At 41.6% G+C, this 23,981-nt stretch overlaps 1 protein-coding gene across 4 annotated transcripts in view; it reads right to left on the bottom strand.

Annotated features, from left to right (window-relative positions):
* Positions 1 to 8,599: 8,599 nt before the first annotated feature.
* Positions 8,600 to 23,981, bottom strand: part of taf1b (TATA box binding protein (Tbp)-associated factor, RNA polymerase I, B) — a 73,409-nt gene continuing 58,027 nt past the window's right edge. The window contains exons 14-16 of one of the 4 annotated variants that reach the window (XR_009654398.1): positions 16,154 to 16,382; positions 9,739 to 13,363; positions 8,600 to 8,982 (exon numbers count right to left, since the gene is read on the bottom strand). Coding sequence is in view for 1 of the 4 variants with exons in the window: in XM_060917845.1 (XP_060773828.1) it covers positions 13,177 to 13,363; positions 16,154 to 16,382 (416 nt within the window). In the remaining 3 variants the exon portion in view is untranslated. Of the gene's footprint in view, positions 13,364 to 16,153; positions 16,383 to 23,981 lie in introns of all 4 variants that reach the window. The other 3 variants (XR_009654397.1, XR_009654396.1, XM_060917845.1) reach the window with 3 other exon arrangements.

The following is a 23,981-nucleotide window of genomic DNA, read 5'->3' on the forward strand; positions in this document are numbered from 1 at the left end:
TTAATGACCTATTGCCAACTGACCTAATGAGTTGCAATTTGGTCCTCCAGCTGTTCCTTTTTTGTACCTTTAACTTTCCCAGCCTCTTATTGCCCCTGTCCCAACTTTTTTGAGGTGTGTTGCTGTCATGAAATTTCAAATGAGCCAATATTTGGCATGAAATTTCAAAATGTCTCACTTTCGACATTTGATATGTTGTCTATGTTTTATTGTGAATACAATATCAGTTTTTGAGATTTGTAAATTATTGCATTCCGTTTTTATTTACAATTTGTCCCAACTTTTTTGGAATCGGGGTTGTGCTATAATATAGTATACCATGCACTTGTACATGTCCACTGTGCTCGCCGAAAACGACATCATGCATGATGGCGTTATGGCGGCCTCCCTGACAAAAAAAAAACAGTCCTGTCCATGTATTTTCATCACTTTTGTGATTATATCGTTAAGAACAAATTCAACATGCAGCTTTTTTGTTTTTTATGAAGGACAGACAAAGATCGACTTTCAGCTCAATTTGTTTATTTGCGAGATATTTTCTTTAAGATCTTTAGGGGCTCTATAAACTAGAAGAATAACCTTGAACTGAATACAGTCTTTCATAGGGAGCCAGTTACGAGTTTGAAGTACAGGTGTAATATGGCCCCAGAGTCGGATATTAATAAGAAGCCGAGCGACTCTGGATCATCAGAAGCTTCTAGAGGGATCTGGACCTGAGAAGGGAACTGATAACTGTCCTGATGATAAACACCAGTGTGAAGAGCGTATACAGCCATGATAATGGAAAGCATAGCAACCATGATGTCACTTTTACAGATATTTGATGAGTAAGCAATTAAGCTGAAGTACAGAATCACACTTGATACTGCACTGCAGGCGTGGAATTTGAGCTCATGATGTCTACATGAAACTTTGGATCTTCCAATGCTACAGTCTCATTTATCCTTTAGGTCAGGGTTCTCGGCTCCAGTACCAGGGAGACACTGCCCTGCCTGCACAGGTTCAAGTTCTTCCTCCTCGAACACATTTGATATACTGCACAAAGGCTTTGATCATTAGCTAATGAGTGGGATCAGGTTTTTTGGAGGAGGAGAAAAAAGTGAAACTGAGCAGGGTAGGACTGGAGTTAAGAAGAGATCCTAACACTCCTTTCCATTTTAGGACATATGACACATCGTAAGCAAAGAGCACAAGATCTGTTTACTGAAAAGTAATTCATCATGGAAGTCTAAAGGCAATCGTGAATGTGATTGAATGATAAATTATAAGAAATACAGTGTCTTGCAAAAGTATTCATCCCCCTTGGTGTTTGTCCTGTTTTGTCACGTTACAAGCTGGAATTAAAATGGATTTTTGGAGGGTTAGCACCATTTGATTTACACAACATGCCTACCACTTTAAAGGTGCGCATTGTTTTGGTTTTTTTTTTATTATTGTGACACAAACAATAATCTCATCTCATCATCTGTAGCCGCTTTATCCTGTTCTACAGGGTCGCAGGCAAGCTGGAGCCTATCCCAGCTGACTACAGGCGAAAGGCGGGGTACACCCTGGACAAGTCGCCAGGTCATCACAGGGCTGACACATCGACACAGACAACCATTCACACTCACATTCACACCTACGGTCAATTTAGAGTCACCAGTTAACCTAACCTGCATGTCTTTGGACTGTGGGGGAAACCGGAGCACCCGGAGGAAACCCACGCGGACACGGGGAGAACATGCAAACTCTGCACAGAAAGGCCCTCGCCAGCCCCGGGGCTCGAACCCAGGACCTTCTTGCTGTGAGGCGACAGCGCTAACCACTACACCACCGTGCCGCCCACAAACAATAATTAAGATGAAAAAACAGAAATCTGGAGTGTGCATAAGTATTCACCTCCTTTCGTATGAAACCCCTAAATAAGAGCTGGTCCAACCAATTCACTTCATAAGTCACATAATTAGTTGATTAAGATTCACCTGTGTGCAATCAAAGTGCCACATGATGTCTGTATAAATCAACCTGTTCTGGAAGGACCCTGACTCTGCTACACTACTAAGCAAGCAACATGAAAACCAAGGAGCCTCCAAACAGGTTAAAGACAAAGTTGTGGAGAAGTATAGATCAGGGTTGGGTTATAAAAAATATCCCAAACTTTGAATATCCCAAGGGGCACCATTAAATCCATTATCGCAAAATGGAAAGAATATGTCACCACTACAAACCTGACAAGAGAAGGCCACCCACCAAAACTCACAGACCGGGCAAGGAGGGCATTAATCAGAGATGCAACAAAGATAACACTGAAGGAGCTGCAAAGATCCACAGCGGAGAATCTGTCCATAGGACCGTTTTAAGCCATACACTCCACAGAGCGGGGCTTTATAGAAGAGTGGCCAGAAAAAAAGCCACTGCTTAAAAAAATCACATTTGGAGTTTGCCCAACAGTATGTGGCAGACTCCCCAAACACATGGAAGAAGATTCTTCCATTCTCTGGTCAAATAAGACTAAAATTGATCTTTTGGGCCATCATGGGAAACGCCATGTGTGGCGCAAACCCAACACCCTGAGAACACCATCCCTACAGTGAAGCATGGTGGTGGCAGCATCATGCTGTGGGGATATTTTTCATCTGCAGGGACAGGAAAGCTGGTCAGGACTGAAGGAAAGATGGATGGCACTAAATACAGAGCAATTCTGGAGGAAAACCTGTTTGAGTCAGCCAGAGGTTTGAGACTGAGACAAAGGTTCACAGTCCAGCAGGATAATGACCCTAAACATACCGCTAAAGCTACACTGGAGTGGTTTAAAGGGAAACATTTAAATGTCTTGGAATGGCCTAATCAAAGCCCAGACCTCAATCCAATTGAGAATCTGTGGCATAACTTGAAGATTGCTGTACACCAACGCAACCCATCTAACTTGAAGGAGTTGAAGCAGTTTTGCCTTGAGGAATGGGCAAAAATCCCAGTGGCCAGATGTGCTAAGCTAATACAGACATACCCCAAGAGACTTGCAGCTGGAATTGTAGCAAAAGCTGGCTCTATAAAGTATTGACTTTGGGGGGTGAATACCTATGCACACTCCAGATTTCTGTTTTTTTTTTCCAACTTATTTATTGTTTGTGTCACAATAAAACAACAATGTGCACCTTTAAAGTGTTGTGTAAATCAAATGGTGCTAACCCTCCAAAAATCCATCTTAATTCCAGCTTGTAATGCGACAAAACGGGACAAACACCAAGGGGGATGAATACTTTTGCAAGACACTGTATGTAAAAGGATGCTTTCATGAATTCTAAAGTCAAATTATTTTTGTAGATTACTCTAAACGTGTATAAAATGTCCTTTTCAGATGAACTAGACTTTGCATTTAGGTGACTGATGTTATTGTGTGGGTCTGATGGCACTTGGATAACTCGAAACCTGTTGGCAATGGGAGGTAACTGGATTTTATTTACTGTGTTGCTCCAGTGTTAGATAAGACGTTGGTTAGATAAGAACTCTCTTTCATAAGACATCTTCTCATGTCTGCTTTAGTCCAAAGAACTTTATTGTTATCGTTGCATAGTTGTGCATGTTATAAAACTTATTGATGGAATTCAATAACTGCCCCGAAGCTTCTATCGGAACAGTTGAACATAAACCCTGGAATATAGCTTGAACTCTTTGCTAAGTGAAATGCTGTGTGTTTTTTATACAGAAATACTGAGCGATTGTGTACGGTGAGTGTTCTCTCAGCCTGCTCCTCCTCCTCCATGTGGGTGGATGTGTGCAGACAGACAGAGACGAGACCCCTCACCCTCCTCGGCCTAAAATAAAAAGACAAAGATCTCAGAGAACAAAGAAAAAGAAAAAAACATTTCCTTTTAAGGCAAGCAGAACTGGAATGTAGGAAATACATGAAAGCATAATTTTGTATGAAAAGACTTTCTTTCTTGTTTCATGGACGAACTTGAGTAACATTTTACTATAAGGTATTTTATTATGGATAATGGCTTAAGATTAAAAGCAACAGGACAAAAGAATTTCTTAATAGCTCTTAAATGAGGTGACCGTCTCCCCCTAATGGCCAATAGTAGTAACTACAGGCAGCGTGAGCGTTTGGTTGGTTTGGTTTCTCAGAAGAGGTTCAATTCTTTGTGGTATGGATTCTGCAAAGTTTTTGAAACATTCCTTTGGGATTCAGGTTCATATTGACATGATTGCACCCAGGCTTGCAGGACTCGGACTCGAGTCCAACTCGTGCCCTAATTTTAAGGACTCATGACTTGACTCGGACTTGGACTCACTGCATTCGGACTTGTAAATTGGAGATGAGGAGTCGGATTTTTTCTTTATTTTTTGTAACACGCCATAACAGTTTGGCATAAGATATTTATATCTACATTAATTTTTATACTAGCGTCGTGCAAGAGAATGCACAGTCACGTTCAGGAACAAACTAACGTTAATGGCGCTAAATGGCGTGCCTGGAGAGAACGCCGCTTTGCTTATACAGACTTCTCGTGCAGTGGGAAAAAAATGCACTGCTATGTGTACGATATGTAAAAGAACTATCGAGGAGACGACGGGGACAACCTCGAACTTCAATCGTCATTTGGCAAGACTCCACCCAGAGAAGGAAGGGACGCACCATGTTCATTGCTCTGTTGATAGTGGGCGGGGCTTGCTTGCTGAGCGATAAACTAGCTAGTGTTAACCTTCTCTCATGTTATCTGCCCTGTTGATAGTGGGCGGGGCTTGCTGAGCAATGAACAAGCTTTTTATCTGTAGCCTGTTCACTAAAATGGGGCAGTCGAGCAGTAACGTTAGTCCGACACAGCCACCGTCAAATGGTGCAGATGGAGCCTTGTTCTTGGACTCGACTCGAAATTTTCTTTAATGACATGGACTTGAACACTGGGGACTCGAGACTGGACTCGGACTCGAGGTTTAGTGACTCGACTACAACACTGATTGCGCCACATAATTGCTGAAGATATTCATGCATCTCCTGTACCATCACATCCCAGAAGTGCTCTACTGGATGTAGATCTGGTGACTTAGGAGTCCATTAAAGTACATTGGACTCATTATGTTCATGGAACCAGCTTGAGATGACCCGAGTTTTGTGATGTGAATGATCATAAATAGCCATTACAAGATGGGTAAATTGTAGCCATCAAGGGATGCTCATGGTCAGCAGCAATAGTTATATACAGTAGGCTGTTAGATTTATATCATGCTTGATTGGTATCCCAAGGTGTACCAAGAAAACATTTCCCGCACCATAAATCCATCAGCAGCCTGAAAATGTTGCCACGTGCGATGAAGAATTTAAGGCTGTTAAATACATTTTGGAATAACCATCAATAAGAGATCAAAACTTATTGGTGGAGTTTTTAAACTGGGATTCGTATTGAATTATTGTGTTTTCAGATCATCCATCATCTGTAGCCACTTATCTTGTATAGGGTCGCAGGCAAGCTGGAGCCTATCCCAGCTGACTACGGGCGAAAGGCGGGGTACACCCTGGACAAGTCGCCAGGTCATCACAGGGCTGACACATAGACACAGACAACCATTCACACTCACATTCACACCTACGGTCAATTTAGAGTCACCAGTTAACCTAACCTGCATGTCTTTGGACTGTGGGGGAAACCGGAGCACCCGGAGGAAACCCACGCAGACACGGGGAGAACATGCAAACTCCACACAGAAAGGCCCTCGCCGGCCCCGGGGCTCGAACCCAGGACCTTCTTGCTGTGAGGCGACAGCGCTAACCACTACACCGCCGTGCCGCCAGGCTGTTAAATACATTTTGGAATAACCATCAATAAGAGATCAAAGCTTATTGGTGGAGTTTTTAAACTGGGCTTCGTATTGAATTATTGTGTTTTCAGATCATCCATCCATCCATTATCTGTAGCCACTTATCTTGTATAGGGTTGCAGGCAAGCTGGAGCCTATCCCAGCTGACTACGGGCGAAAGGCGGGGTACACCCTGGACAAGTCGCCAGGTCATCACAGGGCTGACACACAGAGACAAACAACCATTCACACCAACGGTCATTTTAGAGCCACCAATTAGCCTAACCGGCATGTCTTTGGACTGTCGGGGAAACCGGAGCACATGCAAACTCCACACAGAAAGGTCCTCGCCAGCTGCTGGGCTTGAACCCAGGACCTTCTTGCTATGAGGCGACCGTGCTAACCACTACACCACCGTGCCACCACACAAGATCATATCTCCACCATGACGTGGGATTTAGCTGACCATGACTGACCTGATGGATGAAGGTCAGCTTATGAATCACTGTGTATCTTTGGTTTGTGCACTGCACTACAGAGCCAAGTGGCTGCTCCTGTGTGAACCACATACTGTATCTTCAATGCCAAAGCTAATTTCGGGCCCTAAATTATACTTCCGACACACCAAATTATAAGAATAGTGCATGTTCTGGACTCTCTGGAGGAACATGTATTTTCCAGGGCGGCATGGTGGTTAGCACTGTCACCTCACAGCAAGAAAGTTCTGGGTTCGAGCCCAGTGGCTGATGGGGGCCTTTCTGTGTGGAGTTTGCATGTTCTCCCCGTGTCCGCGTGGGTTTCCTCCGGGTGCTCCGGTTTCCCCCACAGTCCAAAGACATGCAGGTTAGGTTAACTGGTGACTCTAAATTGAGCGTAGGTGTGAATGTGAGTGTGAATGGTTGTCTGTGTCTATGTGTCAGCCCTGTGATGACCTGGCGACTTGTCCAGGGTGTACCCCGCCTTTCGCCCGTAGTCAGCTGGGATAGGCTCCAGCTTGCCTGCGACCCTGTAGAACAGGATAAAGCGGCTACAGATGAGATTCATATCCCTTAACAGAGATTCAAATGTATTATTCCAGGACCAAGTTTGTACCTGACTGAAATAAACTGCCTGGTCCAAAAAAAAAAAAAATCTCACACACACACTGTTGTAGTTGAGTCACTAAACCTCGAGTCCGAGTCCAGTTTCGAGTCCTCAGCGTTCAAGTCCGAGAACAAGACTCAAACTGCACCATTTGACGGTGGCTGTTGCTGCCTTCATGTGAAACTGTCTCTGCTACTGTGTTGGACTAACGTTCCTGCTCGACTGCCCCATTTTAGTGAACAGGCTACAGATAAAAAGCTTGTTCATCACTCAGCAAGCCCCGCCCACTATCAACAGGACAAATAACATGAGAGAGGGTTAACACTAGCTAGTTCATCGGTCAGCAAGCAAGCCCCGCCCACTATCAACAGAGCAATGAACATAGCGTATGACTTCCTTCTCTGGGTGGAGTCTCGCCAAATGACGATTGAAGTTCGAGGTTGTCCCCGTCGTCTCCTCGATAGTTCTTCTACATATGGAACACGTAGCAGTGCATTTTTTCTCACTGCACGAGAAGTCTGTATAAGCAAAGCGGACAATCCTAGGGGCGTTCTCTCCAGGCATTTTAGCGCCATTAACGTTAGTTTGTTCCTGAACATGACATATGAACAGGTGAATGTGCATTCTCTTGCACAACATTGGTATAAAAATTAATGTAGATATAAATATCTTATGCCAAATTATTATGGCATGTTACAAAAAAAATAAAGAAAAAAATCCAAGTCCTCGTCTCCAATTTACGAGTCCGAATGCAGTTAATGCACGAGTCCGAGTCATCAGTGCTCAAGTCCAAGTCAAGAGCCCTTAAAATTAGGGCACGAGTCGGGACCCGAGTCCGAGTCCTGAACTCCAAGTATTACAAGCCTGACAGACAGACACACCAATATTTCATTGCACCGCCTTTGGTTTTGATTATGGTGCACTTTCACTGTGGCATTGTTTCAACAATTTTATGCAACATCACAACATCTGTTTCCACCCAGAGCTGCATTAATGTTTCGCTGACGAGAGTCAAACCACCCTGTAAAGTCTTCTCCAGCACATCCCAGAGATTTTCAGCAGGGTTAAGGTCAGAACTCTGTGGTGACTAATCCATGCGTGAAAATGATTCCTCATGCCCCCTAAACCACTCTTTCACAATTCGAGCCCTAATTTTATGCCTGTACCATCGGGGAAGAAAAAAAAATCCGTTGTGACGATAACCTGGTCATTCAGCACATTCAGGTCGTCAGCTGACTTCATTTTATTGCTACATGTGAGGGAAATTTAGTGGATGAACATTCCTATTCTCTGTGTTTGTGTGTTGAGCTCAAGTGGCCTAATATACTGAGAAAGATGTTTTTTCCAATGTTGTAATCGCTTTTCTGTGGCCTTGGTGGTAATGAGCAGGGTGCTTGAGTTCGTCCTAACTACGCATCTTCTCATGATGTAACCACCTTTCCTGACCTCGGTGGTGATAAGCAGGGAGCTTGAGCTCTCCCTAACTCGCATCTGCCTGCACATACCAGAGCACGCCAGGTGCACGCTTTAACAAAGCTTCATAGAAAATCTTGAGCCAATCACGTGAAGATGCAAGCAGTAAGCGAATGCCTTTAGAGTATAATAGATAACAGCCACTAAAACACAACTCAGAGTGCGCGTCCTCTCGGCATCACTGAAGTGGTGTCTTCTTCTATTCTTCTCTTTCCTATTTTATATAGGATCTACTATAATAAATGACTGAAAAGACAACTGCTAAGCGTTCCGAAGTGTTTATTAGAAATTTCCATTACATACATAACGTTGCTGAGCAGTGGCGGTTCTAGACCAAAATTACTAGGGGGGCCGAGGTGGGGCCAGTGTTTTTTCAGGGGGGCACATATGGACAAAACATGGCAATATTTAAGCGTTCAAAATGTTTAGTTTAGTTTATTTAAAACCAAAGCAAAATACATTGAGCATAAATACAATGAGATAAACATTCTGTCTCAATAGCCTAAACATAAAATAAATTGTGCTCAATAAATCTTAAAACCATGTTTCTCTTTTTTTGTAAAATAAGATTTCTATTTTTGCATACAATGAACCTTTTCTTCAGACGTGGCTGCACTGGAGTGTCGTCCAAGCACTTGCTGATATCTGGAGAAAGATGAATACAGTAAATATGAGAGTGCTACTGAGAACATGCATTTATCATTATTCATTTATTAATTTATTATTATATCTATTATTTATATTTTATATTTATTAATTATTATTCAGACTTCACACTTTCAGGGTAGGCTATATGAATTGTAGGCCAACACTGCTCACACACATACATTTGTTCAACATCACAAACCTGATGGTGCTGTACTTGATATGCATGGTGAATCTGGTTGTCCCAATGACTCGTTGGGTTGTCCCTCATTCTGTCCCTCAATCTGATCCTGAATGTCTTCATCCTCACTCTCCGATTGCCTTTCAGATGCCTCACTTTCCACCTCTCCAACCACCACCTCTGGCTCTCTCTCCATCTCTGGCTCTCTCTCCTCTTTCATAATCTTCATCTTCCTTACTCTCTCTATGTTGCTTTTTGCTAATAGGGGCAAAAAAGGACATAATGTCCTTCTTGCTCCTTTTCATGATGATAGCCTACAGTAGGCCTATATTAAAAAGTAAACGGAGAGGAATGTAGCCTCTACATATCACAAGGCCATTCGAGTTTTACAAGCAGGTTAAACACTGTCGGTTATTTTACCCATTTCCCAAAAATATTAAGTTAGGCTACTTATTGCTGTGCAACGCACTTTTAAGAAAGTGCAATAAAACGGATTTATTATTGTAGTGAACAACAACAGTAAAACACGGATATGTGCAAACACTGATGTTACAAAATTGAATAATTTTCCTTACCTTCGCCTCTTTGCAATAGCCTAGTTCTTGCAGGGCTGCAGCTGCTGTTATCTCTCACGTCCGAAGTTTACAATTCGCGCTGCTGTGGGTCTTTCTTGCGTGTAGCGCTATAAGGAGTCCATGTAGAACACTCTGTCATGTCAGTTCCGATCTTTGAGCCAGCGCACGTCGAAATTAATAAAGCTTATTATCTGTTCAGCACAGGGGCCACAACAGGGGCCAGGAGCAATTTTACAGGGGCACTGGCCCCCCCTGGCCCCCGTTTAAAACCGCCTATGTTGCTGAGACTCGACCTGACCAACTGAAGCAACCCTAGATCATGACACTGCCTTCCGAGGCTTGTACAGCGACCATTATGCATGATGCTCCCTAGCAAACTGAAGCCTTTTCTTCTGATTACGGTATCTTCACTAACTGTACGGCCACACAGCTGTTTAGTCCCAATCCTCTGAGTTCTCATCACATTGTGTGTGGCAATGCCCTTACTTTCGCTATTAAACATAGCTGAGTTTTACTATTGGTTCTTTTTCAATTCGACTTCAAGTGTTTGTGAGCTCTGATCACAGTCAGTCATGATTTTTTTCTTCCACATTTCTTCAACAAAGTTGACGGTTCACCACAACCCTTCCAGGTTTTAATAATGCATCGGACAGTTCTTAACCCAAGTCCAGGTATTTCAGCAATCTCCTTAGTTTTCTTTGCTTGATGCAGGCCAATAATTTGACCCTTCTGAAACACGGTAGCATCTTTTCCACAACCACGGGTTGCATCTTCCGACATAAAAACAAGAAGCTACTCACTACATCAGTTAGGGTTAAAAGAACTGCGGTCAGCCCAAAACACAATCACTGCAGTAATTTTCCAGTCAAAGGCTCTTAAGTATTTGCTTATTTAAATCCAAATGGTGACTTTTTTGGCCAGGTAGTGTATATAAAGGGTTCTTTACAATCAATCATTCATAAACTTGAAGTAAGATCTGTTTACAACGATCAGCGTATCTTCCACTCTCCTGTACATCAAAAGGAACAAGAGTGCTCTGAGAGCACAAGCTCCCCCGCTAGCTACTCGGCCATAACTCTGGTAAAATGCGACTGGATTGAACGAAATTGCAATATGCGTATTACCAACATACAACAAAATCCTGTCAAGGTTCGTAAAATTCCTCCAAAAATTGTTAAGAGGAGTTGATTTCAGAAGGTGAGTACCCTTCCCGGGACGGACATCACCACGACATAATCCCTCTTCAAGCCTTTCAGCCAACGGGGGATAATAAAAATTATGAGGGAAGTTGATTTCAGAAAGCAAGCACGCCTTGCTGAAATTGCCAAAGTGCAAGTTTGTTAATAATCGAGGGCATAACTCTGGGAAAAATTTGCCCAAATTAAACAAAATTTCAATACGTGTATAACTGTCATATAACAAAACCTTTTGCCAAGTTTGGTGAAATTCCTCCACAAATTGTCAGAGGAGTTGATTTCAGAAGAACGTACACCCTCATGAAATTGTCAAAGTACTAGTTATTTAAATCAAGGGTCAAAACTCTGGTAAAATTTTCACAAACGAAATTAAATCGCAGTATGCGTATTACCGTCATATAACAAGGCCTTTTGCCAAGCTTCGAGAAATTCGTCCAAAAATTGTGAGAGGAGTTGATGTCAGAAGGCGAGCACACCTTCAGGAAATTGTGAGTGCAAGGTTGTTAATCAAGGGCTGGAACTCTGGTAAAATGCGACCGAATTGAACAAAATAATATGCGTACTAATGATAAAGCCTTTTGCCAAGTTTGGTGAAATTCCTCCACAAACTGCGAGAGGAGTTGATTTCAGAAGGAAAACACACTCATGAAATTGTCAAATTATAATTTTGTTAATCAGGGGCTGTAACTCTGGTAAAATGTGACCGAATTTAACGAAATTACAATATGCGTATTACAGACATAGAACAAAGAATCCTGCCAAGTTTGGTGAAATTCCTCCAAAAATTGTGAGCGGAGTTGATTTCAGAAGGAAAAAACACTTATGAAATTGTCAAATTATAAATTTTGTTAATCAGGGGCTGTAACTCTGGTAAAACATGATAGCCTAGTAAACTAGACCCACCCGCCTAGCGGCCAAAAATATTTTTTGCCTCGCGAATGGGTCTAGCCTCGCACCATATAAACAAAAACACCCCGGGCATCAAATCGTGCCCGCCAATCACAACGCAAGGTTTTTGTTTGGATTCTTTGGGCGGGCTTTTGCAGGAGTGACGACAAAGCTGCGCGACGCTGGAGAAAGCACAACAGGAAAGATGGCTACGGCTAGTGAACAGCGCGCGTTTGACTCCGCTTTGGAATCAGTTTTAGAAGAATTAGACTTGGAGTTTTCATTGAAACATGAGCAGGAAGAGGCTCTCCGCTCATTCCTTTTCAAGAAGGACGTTTTCGCTGTTTTGCCGACCGGCTATGGCAAAAGTCTGATCTACCAGCTGGCTCCGCTCGTAGCCAAAAGGATGGGGCTAGTTTGTGCAGTACGAAGAATTAATAAACAGCTTTGAAACATTACTTTTTGATTGTTTCTTATTTTCCCGTTATTTTAAATTTAAGGGAAATTATTTCACCAAACACCACTAAATAAAAACTCTCAAAAACAGTTTAAGCAAACCCTTGAAAAACACTTGGAAAAAAATGAGTGTATGTGGTACAGACTCCAAACTTGTGGTCATTATCTCCAAACTTCTTAATATCTAGAACCTGTTTATTAATTAATACGCATTTTGAAAAATTATTTATTTCCAGGTCTCCCCCACTGCTTTCTGTCGCTCTGACTACGTCACAATTGGTCAGAGCGTTGGCCTATACGCACAGAGACAGTTTGAAAGACAGCGGTTTGTTCCTCCTACCCGCTTCGGAAATGTCTACGGATCGAGGCCAGACTAAATATTCACATTTAGTCTGGCTTGCCAGGCTAAAAATGTGACCCAATTTAATGAAATTACAATATGCGTTTTACAGACATAGAACAAAGAATCCTGCCAAGTTTTGTGAAATTCCTCCACAAATTGTGAGCGGAGTTGATTTCAGAAGGTGAGCACGCTTCGAGTGAGGGAGGGACGGGACGGATATCACCACGACATAATCCCCCTTTGGGCCTTTCAGACAGCGGGGAATAACAATAATTCTTCTTGCGCACATCCAGCAAGTATCTGAGTGTTTCAGTTAGTGCGACAGGCAGTGGATATTTATTTTGCTTTAGATTTTAGAAATCAGTGTAAATACACAAATATTCCATTTCAACCGTTTATTGAATAAAAAAAAAAAAAAGAAATGGTTATATAAAACTGTACAGATTGTAAACCTTACAAAGGTTGCATCACACACTGTTCATGTGTAACAGCAGGCAGTGACTGTTCAGGCACACAAGAAAACGAAGAAACCTTTCAACCGCACAGCATCCGTCTTCATTCACTGAGGTTTTCTGGTGTTTCTTTGCGGCCCAGCCGTGTCAGTAAGCGTCGCTCCACCCAGACGACTACGCTGTGCAGCTGCGCGTCTTTAACACCCAGCATGAAAGAGAAGAATCCCAACAACCACATATACATCCTGGGCAAAGTAGGCTCCAGCGCCCAGAAATGGTTTCCACACAGACTGCACAGACACAATGACATTTTTAAATCATCATTCACGAGTCCAAATGGCAAGACCATTTATTAGCTTATTTATTCAACTAAACAATGTTGTTCATTTACACTTAGCACGAAAACAATTATACTATTTCTTCACCAATAACTATAGCCATGTGCTCCTAGTAAAAACCTTCATGTTCAGGTCAAGGCATGAGTAACCAAATCAATAGGCAGGGTGCGAATATACCGTCATGAATAAAATACGAAAAACATAACGTCTCTAGCCGTTAGGATTGTGAAATGATTATTACATTACCATTTAACTTGACAGACAAGACATTATGGTTGCCATACACTGTAAAAAATAGAATTACGCTTTGTTCAAATAATTCCATATTCACAATTGAATGGACAAGAAAATATGAATAATTATTAACGAACAGAAAAATCCACATCAAACTGATAGGGTGCACCTCAATGATGTGTAAATATACAATAGTGAATAATCTGAATTGAAAATACATAATTGCCACAGGTGTTTATTCAGCGCATGCTCTTAATGACCAAGACACGGGGTTTCCTCTCCCAAATGCAAGGGCTGGGCAATGTGGTTCTCTCTCCAGTTGAAGTTCATGTTGTCATGGCTCAGGTGTATAAGGCGCCATACCATAAATCCAGGGACCTGGGTTTGATTCTGACCCGAGGTCATTTCCCCGTCTCTCCCTCCTGCTCATTTCCTGTCTCTACACTGTCCTATCCAATAAATGTAAAAAAATTGCGATAACCTCAATTGCCTTTTTGTACTACTGTGAATGCCACTGTTCAGCAAAAAGAGAAATCTATGTTGGCAGAATGAGGAATTGAAAATTGACTTAATTAAGAATTCTTAATAAAGATAAGTGTTATCATTGTTTGGATTATCATGGGCACATCGTTGGCAAAACATAAAATTCTTAATGCAGACGGTTGCCTTGAAATTTCAAGTATTCTCAACTATTCTTTTTTTACAGTGTAGAAACGCAGCAGTTTGAATTCACTCGGACTCCTGCTGTAGCTAATTTAGCGTGGATAGATATTTTATAAAATCAAACGAATGTTTAGGAAACAATCGTACATCTACACATCTTTTTAAATAAGCCCCTAAGCTTTAGTATAAAAGTTGTGCCTCCTTCATGTCTCAAACAGCAACACACATTAGTAACATCGATTAGTATCACGCTGGATATCACCAGTGGCTGCGTTAGACTTTTTCATTGTCCGTCATTTTGACGGACAGGGTCGTAAAAATTCCGTCATCGTCCGTTATTATCTGTCATTTTATTTTAACTTTTAAATGACAATGTATATAGGCTATAAATGCTATATATTTAATAACTTGTGTTTTCATGGACTCATTTTCATTTAAAAATTAATTCACAGAACAAGCTTGTATTATTTAATCATTTATTTATGTATTTATGATGCAAAAAGATGAACAGAGATTCTGACGTTCGGTCACTTGTGAATCCATTTTCCCTCCGCTAAAAACATTGCGGCTGTTGTGCCTTAACGGGCATATGAACAATGTTATTTTACAACGTAGCAAGACAACTGCAGTTCAAATATGAACAGTCCACTACAACGATTTAAGTGACGATCTAATTTGACCTGTTTGCGTGCCGTGAGCTCAAACCTTCCTTCTGGCCCGCATGGATTTAAATTGGGAGCTCGCTTGTGCATAATCAAAGTTGTCAACGGAGACTGCTGCCGAGGCAATCGTCATTAAATTTTGCGTCTTTGCCTCGGACAGACGACTTCTCATTGACGTTTTAATTTTATTCTGAAGGCTGAACCCACGCTCTGCTGCGACACTGGAGACTGGAATAACCAGCGCCACTTCAGCCAAAGTTCTGAAGTCGGGAAACGTTTCTCCCAGGGAAGTGATCAGAAGCCGGCAAGAGCCTCTGAAAGTTGGATTTCCCGACCCTGCTAGTACTCTCTTCATAGGGAGGAAATCCTGCAGCATGCGGTCTTTCTGCACCCCGCGGAGCCTGGAACCTGACACGGAAGGTCTTAAATAAAACGAAGCTATGTTTAAATGTTAGTTTGTCTACCTGTGCTCTCATTAAAATGATAGTTTAGCAGATATTCGAGCAGTGATGTTCCTAAGCTTGCTGGGGAAGAATACAATAAATCGACATTTGTTTCATTTTAAAAACAAGAAAACAACTAGCCTAAACGAGCGCTATTGTACAGGCAGGGAAACGACACAAACAACCCAATGCATCTCTTTTTTTAATAGCAAAAATGACGTGTCTTCTGCAGAGAAGGGAAACATTAATCCATCTCACTGTGCTAGTGGTTAGAAAAGTCAGAGCGCGGTGAGGAGCGCGATGGGGGGGAACAGCCTTGCGCAGTGGCTACAGTGTATACATGAGCAGCCTATGCACTGAACATCAAGACTGCCGCAACGTCGGCTCAGATTGAAAGTGACGGCAGTGAAGACTATGTATACTGTATGTAAGAAAACTCTGCCACAACTTGCCAATCATTTCAATTGTGTGTTTCATTATGTTTTATTATTAGGCTATTATTGTTATTGGTAATGGTAACGGTAAACATCCGTCAAAATGACCGACGGCCTTCAGATTTTTCCGTCATAGCTAAAAAAAAAAAAATCCGTCAATGACGGACAATTGTCGGTTAACGCGACCTATGCGCTGGACAGTCAGTACAACACAGAACACTCCCTCAAACTATTCACAAACCGCTCGAAAGTCAGCCATTTTTCTGAATACAACTTTTCTTTAACATTTAAATGTTTGTGCAGTACCTTTTATGGCACTTCCTCAAGTCAGTGTGCCAATATTTACGGTTGACAAGGTGCCATCTTTTTTTCTTTTTCGTCAGCAGACAGTCCAGGCACTTGTGGCGGAGACTGGGTCCATCAGCTCCGTCCTCGTCTCCCCAAAGGAAGAGGAAGGTGGATGGCGGAGAAACCTGCTGCTCTGAAGCCGAGCCACAAAGAGCTTGGAAACTGTTCTGCAGCTGCTCAACCACACCTGAGAAAGAAAGAGAGAGAGAGAGAATGAATTATAACAGACTAGAAACTGATCGGTGTTCAAAAATAATTATTATTATACATACAGGCCACTTTTTCCATGGAATAAAAACATGTATTCTGTTCCCTTCTAGTGGGTTTATTGATGGCATGCAATATTATCATCATATTGCTTATCCTTTGTTTTCTTTGACCTATGTAAAGCGATTATGAGTTTGAGAAAGGCGCTATATAAATGTAATTTATCATCCTCCTCCTCCTCCATGTATTACGCCACTCTCCACAATGGAGAATGAGCGTGCAATATTGTACGTTGTCAAGACAACACAAAATCACACGCGAAGACCCAATGACAAAACTTTTCTGTTGCAAATGCGCACAATCATTTATTTGTCCGCCGGGAGAGAGAGAAGACGAGGCTACTCCAGTGCTCGGTTTAAGCACTAAATAAATAAACTGAAAAGACGTGCTGAACGCCTGAAAGGCTACCAAAACTTCATCTTCATGCATATTTACAAAAGCAAAAACATACCAACGGACATCGAAAAACTGGAAAAGAGACACGGAGATGTAAAACTTTCACGCTAGTGAGTGACTGACAGTCTGTGCACAAACATGGCCGCGAGGTTTGCTCCGTTAAAAGCGGAAGATTTAAAAGAGACAGACGCGCTGAACACCCGATAGGCTGCAAAAACGTCACGCATTCTTCACGCATATTTACAAGAGAAAAACAGACCAACGGACATCGAAAAACTGGAAAAGAGAGCAATAGCAAATTATCAATCAAATATTGTCAAAGTTCTACTTGGAGGTGAGGAAAAGTGACGGAGACTTTTACAAGAAGACTTCATTTGTGGACTTCACTCAGCAAAGCCCTTTTGTTTTGAACAACTGCAATCTAACAATTAACTACGACCAAAGGTAACTTTGAACTTGAACCGTCAACCTGGATATACAGTTAGGTCCATAAATATTTGGACAGAGACATTTTTCTAATTTTGGTTCTGTACATTACCACAATGAATTGTGAACAAAACAATTCAGATGCAGTTGAAGTTCAGACTTTCAGCTTTAATTCAGTGGGTTGAACAAAATGATTGCATACAAATGTGAGGAACTAAAGCATTTTTTAAACACAATCCATTTCAGGGGCTCAAAAGTAATTGGACAAATTAAATAATTGTAAATAAAATGTTCATTTCTAATACTTGGTTGAAAACCCTTTGTTGGCAATGACTGCCTGAAGTCTTGAACTCATGGACATGACCAGACGCTGTGTTTCCTCCTTTTTAATGCTCTGCCAGGTCTTTACTGCAGCGGTTTTCAGTTGCTGTTTGTTTGTGGGCCTTTCTGTCTGAAGTTTAGTCTTTAACAAGTGAAATGCATGCTCAATTGGGTTGAGATCAGGTGGCTGACTTGGCCATTCAAGAATATTCCACTTCTTTGCTTTAATAAACTCCTGGGTTGCTTTGGCTTTATGTTTTGGGTCACTGTCCATCTGCATTATGAAACGCCGACCAATCAGTTTGGCTGGATTTGAGCACACAGTATGTCTCTGAATACCTCAGAATTCATCCGGCTGCTTCTGTCCTGTGTCACATCATCAATAAACACTAGTGACCCAGTGCCACTGGCAGCCATGCATGCCCAAGCAATCACACTGCCTCCGCTGTGTTTTACAGATGATGTGGTATGCTTTGGATCATGAGCTGTACCACGCCTTCGCCATACTTTTTTCTTGCCATCATTCTGGTAGAGGTTGATCTTGGTTTCATCTGTCCAAAGAATGTTCTTCCAGAACTGTGCTGGCTTTTTTAGATGTTTTTTTAGCAAAGTCCAATCTAGCCTTTTTATTCTTGAGGCTTATGAGTGGCTTGCACCGTGCAGTGAACCCTCTGTATTTACTTTCATGCAGTCTTCTCTTTATGGTAGATTTGGATATTGATACGCCTACTTCCTGGAGAGTGTTGTTCACTTGGTTGGCTGTTGTGAAGGGGTTTCTCTTCACCATGGAAATTATTCTGCGATCATCCACCACTGGTGTCTTCTGTGGGCGTCCAGGTCTTTTTGCATTGATGAGTTCACCAGTGCTTGCTTTCTTTCTCAGGATGTACCAAACTGTAGATTTTGCCATTCCTATTATTGTAGCAATTTCTCGGATGGTTTTTTTTCCCTGTTTTCACAGCTTAAGGATGGCTTGTTTCACCTGCATGGAAAGCTCCTTTGACTGCATGTTTTCTTCACAGCAAAATCTTCCAAATGCAAGCACCACACCTCAAATCAACTCCAGGCCTTTTATCTGCTTAATTGAGAATGACATAACGAAGGAATTGCCCACACCTGCCCATGAAATAGCCTTTGAGTCAATTGTCCAATTACTTTTTGGTCCCTTTAAAAACAGGGTGGTGCATGTTAAGGAGCTGAAACTCCTAAACCCTTCATCCAATTTTAATGTGGATACCCTCAAATGAAAGCTGAAAGTCTGGACTTTATGTCTATTTCCATTATCTAACTATAACTTGAATATGTTTCAGTAAACAGGTAAAAAAAGAAAATTTGTGTCAGTGTCCAAAAAGATATGGACCTAACTGTAGCTTGTATACAAGTTGGGTTGTTGTTCAGGCTTTTTGGACTTGTACCATTTTTATTGCTAGAACTTTGACTTGGTACATGAACATTGAATTGCATTCGATCAGAATCGGCATTCAGTATTGATAAGTTACACCGCCCCCCCCACCCCGTGCTTAACTTTTTGTAAAATCTATAATCGTTCCATTGAATGTATTATAATAATAATAATAATAATAATAATAATGACAATAATAATGACTGGCTTTTTTCATGGCATATCAGATATATTCCATTCAGCTACTCGTCTTCGCCAGTCAATATTATTTAAATATTTTAACTGATGTGTAAATATCATCAGAATTACTTTATTAATCCCCGGAGGGAAATTCAAATTTGCTACAAAGCTCCTCAATCAGAGAAGTAGTAAACATGTTTGAAAATAGAAGATGAAATCGCCTAAAAAAGAATAAAAATAAAATTGTATATATGTAGTGATTCCACGCTTATGGGTACTGAAATGGGGACATGAACTTATTTTTAAAAATTCACCTAAAACCATTTCTTTTTTTACCATCAGGTCACAAAACATGTAATCTTTAATGAATGATATGTTAAAAGATATCATTTTAATTTTCTGAGATGTAATAAAAACATATTTATATGCCAAAGTCAGAACGTAACAGAAGTGTTGTGGACATATATATTCTCAATTTTAACAATGTAGAATTACTTTTTGAAAATAGGAAGGTGATGTTTTAGCAAATATAATTAATAAACGTGTGTAGTAGAATAAACATACACATTCTTTCAATAAGATTAACATGGTATATAGCGAGATTGTAATTAATTTGTAACAGACGCGAGATGGACAATCGTAACAGAAGTAATGGAACAGACATCATTTTGGAACTCATAGGCTTGACTTTGGCATATAAATATGTTTTTATTACATCTCAGAAAATTAAAGTTATCTTTTAACATATCATTCATTAAAGATTACATGTTTTGTGACCTGATGGTAAAAAAAGAAATGGTTTTAGGTGAATTTTTAAAAATAAGTTCATGTCCCCATTTCAGTACCCCTAAGCGTGGAATCACTCATATATATATAAAAAAAATGATTCCTCTATATATTTTGCACCTGAGTGAAGTATATACAGTATACATGGTAAGACAGTGTTTCACAGTTATACAGTGGCATTGTACAGCTTGACTGCAACAGGTAGGAATGATTTCCTGCGTCTCTCAGTTGTGCAGCGTGGAAGAATCAGCCGTTTACTGAACGTGCTCCTGTGGCTGATCAGCTCCTCATGTAGAGGGTGGGAAGGCCAGTGTCCTCTTCTCCAACACCACTAGCAAAGTGATTTGGTGTTGCTTCTCCAACACCACATAGCAAAGTGGTTTGCCCATAAAGCTGATTATTTTTAAATAATCTATATAATCATTCACAGAATAACAGCAGGCCTAATTCGGATTCTGACAACGTCTAGTCACAATCATTGAGCACTTTATTAGTAACACAATAGCAGTACTAGGTAGAGCCTCACTTTGCTCTCAAAAACGGCCTCAATTATTTGTGGCATGGATTCCATAAGATATTAGAAACATTCCTTTGAGATTCTGGTCCATGTTGACATGAGTGCATCAAACGATTCCTGCAAATCATTAGGCACAATTTCATGCTCCTGTTCTACCACATTCCAAAGGGTGTTCTATTAGATTCAGATCCAGTGACTGGGAAGGTCACTGAAGAACACTGAACTCGTTGTTCTGAAACCAGTTTGAGATGACTTTTGCTTTATGACTTGGTGTATGATCACGCTGGAATTAGCCATTCGAAGATGGGTAAACGGCGACCAAATGGTGAATGGATGCACATGGTCAGCAACAATACTCAAATATGCTGTGGCATTCAAGTATTAACGGACCTGAAGCGTGCCAAGAAAACATTCCCTACACCACCTCCACCAGCCTGAACAAGGCATGGATTCATCTGGTTAGGGCCAACCATCTGTGTGCCTCAAGAGAAATCATGATTCATCAGACCAGGCTACGTTCTTCTCATCTTCAACTGTCCAGTTTTGGTGAGCAGCCTCAGCTTTGTTCTTGCCTGACAGAAGTGGAACTCGACATAGTCTTCTCCTGTTCCAGCCCATCTGTCTCAAGGTTCGACATGTGCATCCTGAGATACTTTTCTGCTCACCACAAATGTACAGAGTGGTTATCTGAGTTACTGTAGCCTTTCTGTCAGCTCAAACCCAGGGATCAACATTAAGGACTGCCCGATTGCCCGGGGCAAGTGAAACGTGCATTCGGGCAAGTGGGATATGTCCCCGACATGCCTGACCGGGCAAGTTGGAATGTTACGAACTAGCACCACAAAAATTAGGCTTTTTGATCTTTTATTTCAGTTCCTAAAAGCGTCCTTCATTATGTATCCACCATTATGTTTTGGCTGTTTTCTTAGTCTCGGTTTCATTTACTGCTTTGCAAGTTATTTTATACACCCCCGCTGTTGTAGCATGGTACGCATACTGTTTATAGACCTCTTGTGCATGACGTCATGCATCACGTGATAATTACAGCCGGGGTCAGACAGACACCGTCTTTCATGCAAGCAAGGCTTAATCTGTCTTCGGTATGGTTCATTTTTGCGCCGTTTTCGTTTGTTCAAACAGAGAAACAGATAAAAGGCATTACCGTCTCCCCACTATAAAAAAAAATGTTAATTAGGAGCAAATACTTCAAGAACAACGAGGAAATGAGTGGCTAAAGAATATGAACAAAGGAGCTCAGCCTGAAAACTCCAGAAAAATTCACGATTGTATTTAAAATGTATTTTACAAAAACACAAAAAAGTCAGAAGTGAGGATGGAAGGGTTTGCTTAAGAATCTTTCTATTTTTTCCCCCCCGCTCGCATTCGAGTTAGCGCCTTCATGAAAGTGTTTGATTTTCTTACAGGTGAAGCCGCTTCCTTATTCGACACAGAAAACCCAGATTGGTTTCAAACTACTCGGGCATTAAAAAAAAAAAAAAAAAAAAAAAAACTTAACAAGGAGCGACATGCGCGATAAATCCTGAAAACAGAACAGATTAAGAGCAGAGAGAGCTGGAGCTTTGTTTCTGTTATCAGAGGAACACAGTCCTGTGCAAAATATTTATATATCGGGGTTTTTTTTTTGGTTATATCATCCACCTCTAGGTTTAAAAAAAGAAAAAAAAAAAAAGAACGCGACAGACCAGCTGCACTGATTCAGTTACAGGTTGCCAGGTCTGTATAAAACACCCACAACCTCTACACCAAACAATTTTAAACTCAAAACATTATCCTGTCTGTCATGACGCAGTGCAGGTTTTTTTCTTTAAACCTAGAGGTGGATGATGAAAAAAAAGATGTATAAACATTCTCAAACACAGTACTGTGCAAAAGTCTTGGCACTCTATTGTTTTCTGCATACAAACTTTGTTATAGATTTCTATTTTATGATTTCTACATTATCGAGTAATGAACCTACAGACAGAGAGAGTTCTACACAAACGCACTGAACTTTACAACAGCTGCATGCATGTGAAATGGAAATAAATTGACTAAGGCAGGAAAAACTATTTTGGATAAAATTGTTACTGTCCGTTACAAGTAAAAAGTAATCAAATATTGTATAGTTTGCAGATGACACGACCGTGGTCGGACTCATCTCGGGCGAGCTGGCGTACAGGGACGAGGTGGAGCGGCTGTCAGAGTGGTGCAAAGTCAACAATCTGCTCCTCAACACCACCAAAACAAAGGAGCTGGTTATTGACTTTAGGAAAAACAAAACTGACACCCACTCATCATCGGCGGGGCCTGTGTGGAGAGGTTCAGGTTTCTCGGCATTGGGCTGGAGAACAACCTCACCTGGAGTGCCAACACCAAGGAGCTGTTGAAGAAGGTGCAGTAGAGACTGTACTTTCTGAGAATCCTCAGAAAGAACCGTCTCCCCCAAAATCTGCTCCGGGCCTTCCATCACTGCTCCATAGAGAGTGTGCTCACATACGGACTATGTGTATGGTACGGCAGCTGCACATCCTCAGAGAAGAAGGCGCTCCACAGGGTCGTTAGGGCAGCAGAGAAAACAATAGGCTGCCCTCTCCCCACCCTGGAACAGATTTACACCTCCAGATGCCGCAGGAAAGCGATGGACATTTCAAAAGACTCTTCACACCCCGGTCATTGTCTCTTCCAGCTTTTGCCATCAGGCAAGAGATACAGAGCAATGAAAACCAGGGCAAACCACCTAAGGCTACGTTTACATTAGACCGTATCTGTCTCGTTTTCTTCGCGGATGCACTGTCCGTTTACATTAAACCACCTGGAAAAGCCGGGAAACAGGAATCCGCCAGCGTCCACGTATTCAATCTAGATCATATCTGGTCCGGTGCTGTGTAAACATTGAGATACGCGAATACACTGTGCTGAGCTCTAGCTGGCGTCCTCATTGGACAACGTCACTGTGACATCCACCTTCCTGATTCGCTGGCGTTGGTCACGTGACGCAACTGCTGACGAACGGCGCGGACTTCCGCCTTGTATCACCTTTCATTAAAGAGTATAAAAGTATGAAAATACTGCAAATACTGATGCAAATACTGCCCATTGTGTAGTTATGATTGTCTTTAGGCTTGCCATCCTTCCACTTGCAAGTGGTAAGTGATATGCGCTGGGATCACACACACAGCGGCTCAGTCACGAATCGTGGCTTGTGCACTTCACTCGCGCGCTGTGTGAGCTGCGCAGGGCCGGAGTGCGCACCCTCCAGAGGGCACTCGCTGTTCAGGGCGGAGCGATTTGGAGCGCAGGATGCCTGCGGAGCCGAGCGTATCCGTGTATTGGTGTTGCTGTGTGCACGGCTAACGGTTTTAGTGTAAACGCGAATCGTTTTAAGAACGTTAATCTGATGATCCGCTGATTCGACGTAATGTAAACGTAGCCTAAAAAAAAAACAAAAAAAAAACAGTTTTTATCTCAAAGCAATCATGGCTTTAAACTCA

The sequence above is a fragment of the Neoarius graeffei genome, chromosome 3 (assembly GCF_027579695.1).
Source record: "Neoarius graeffei isolate fNeoGra1 chromosome 3, fNeoGra1.pri, whole genome shotgun sequence".
Taxonomy (NCBI): Eukaryota; Metazoa; Chordata; class Actinopteri; order Siluriformes; family Ariidae; genus Neoarius; species Neoarius graeffei.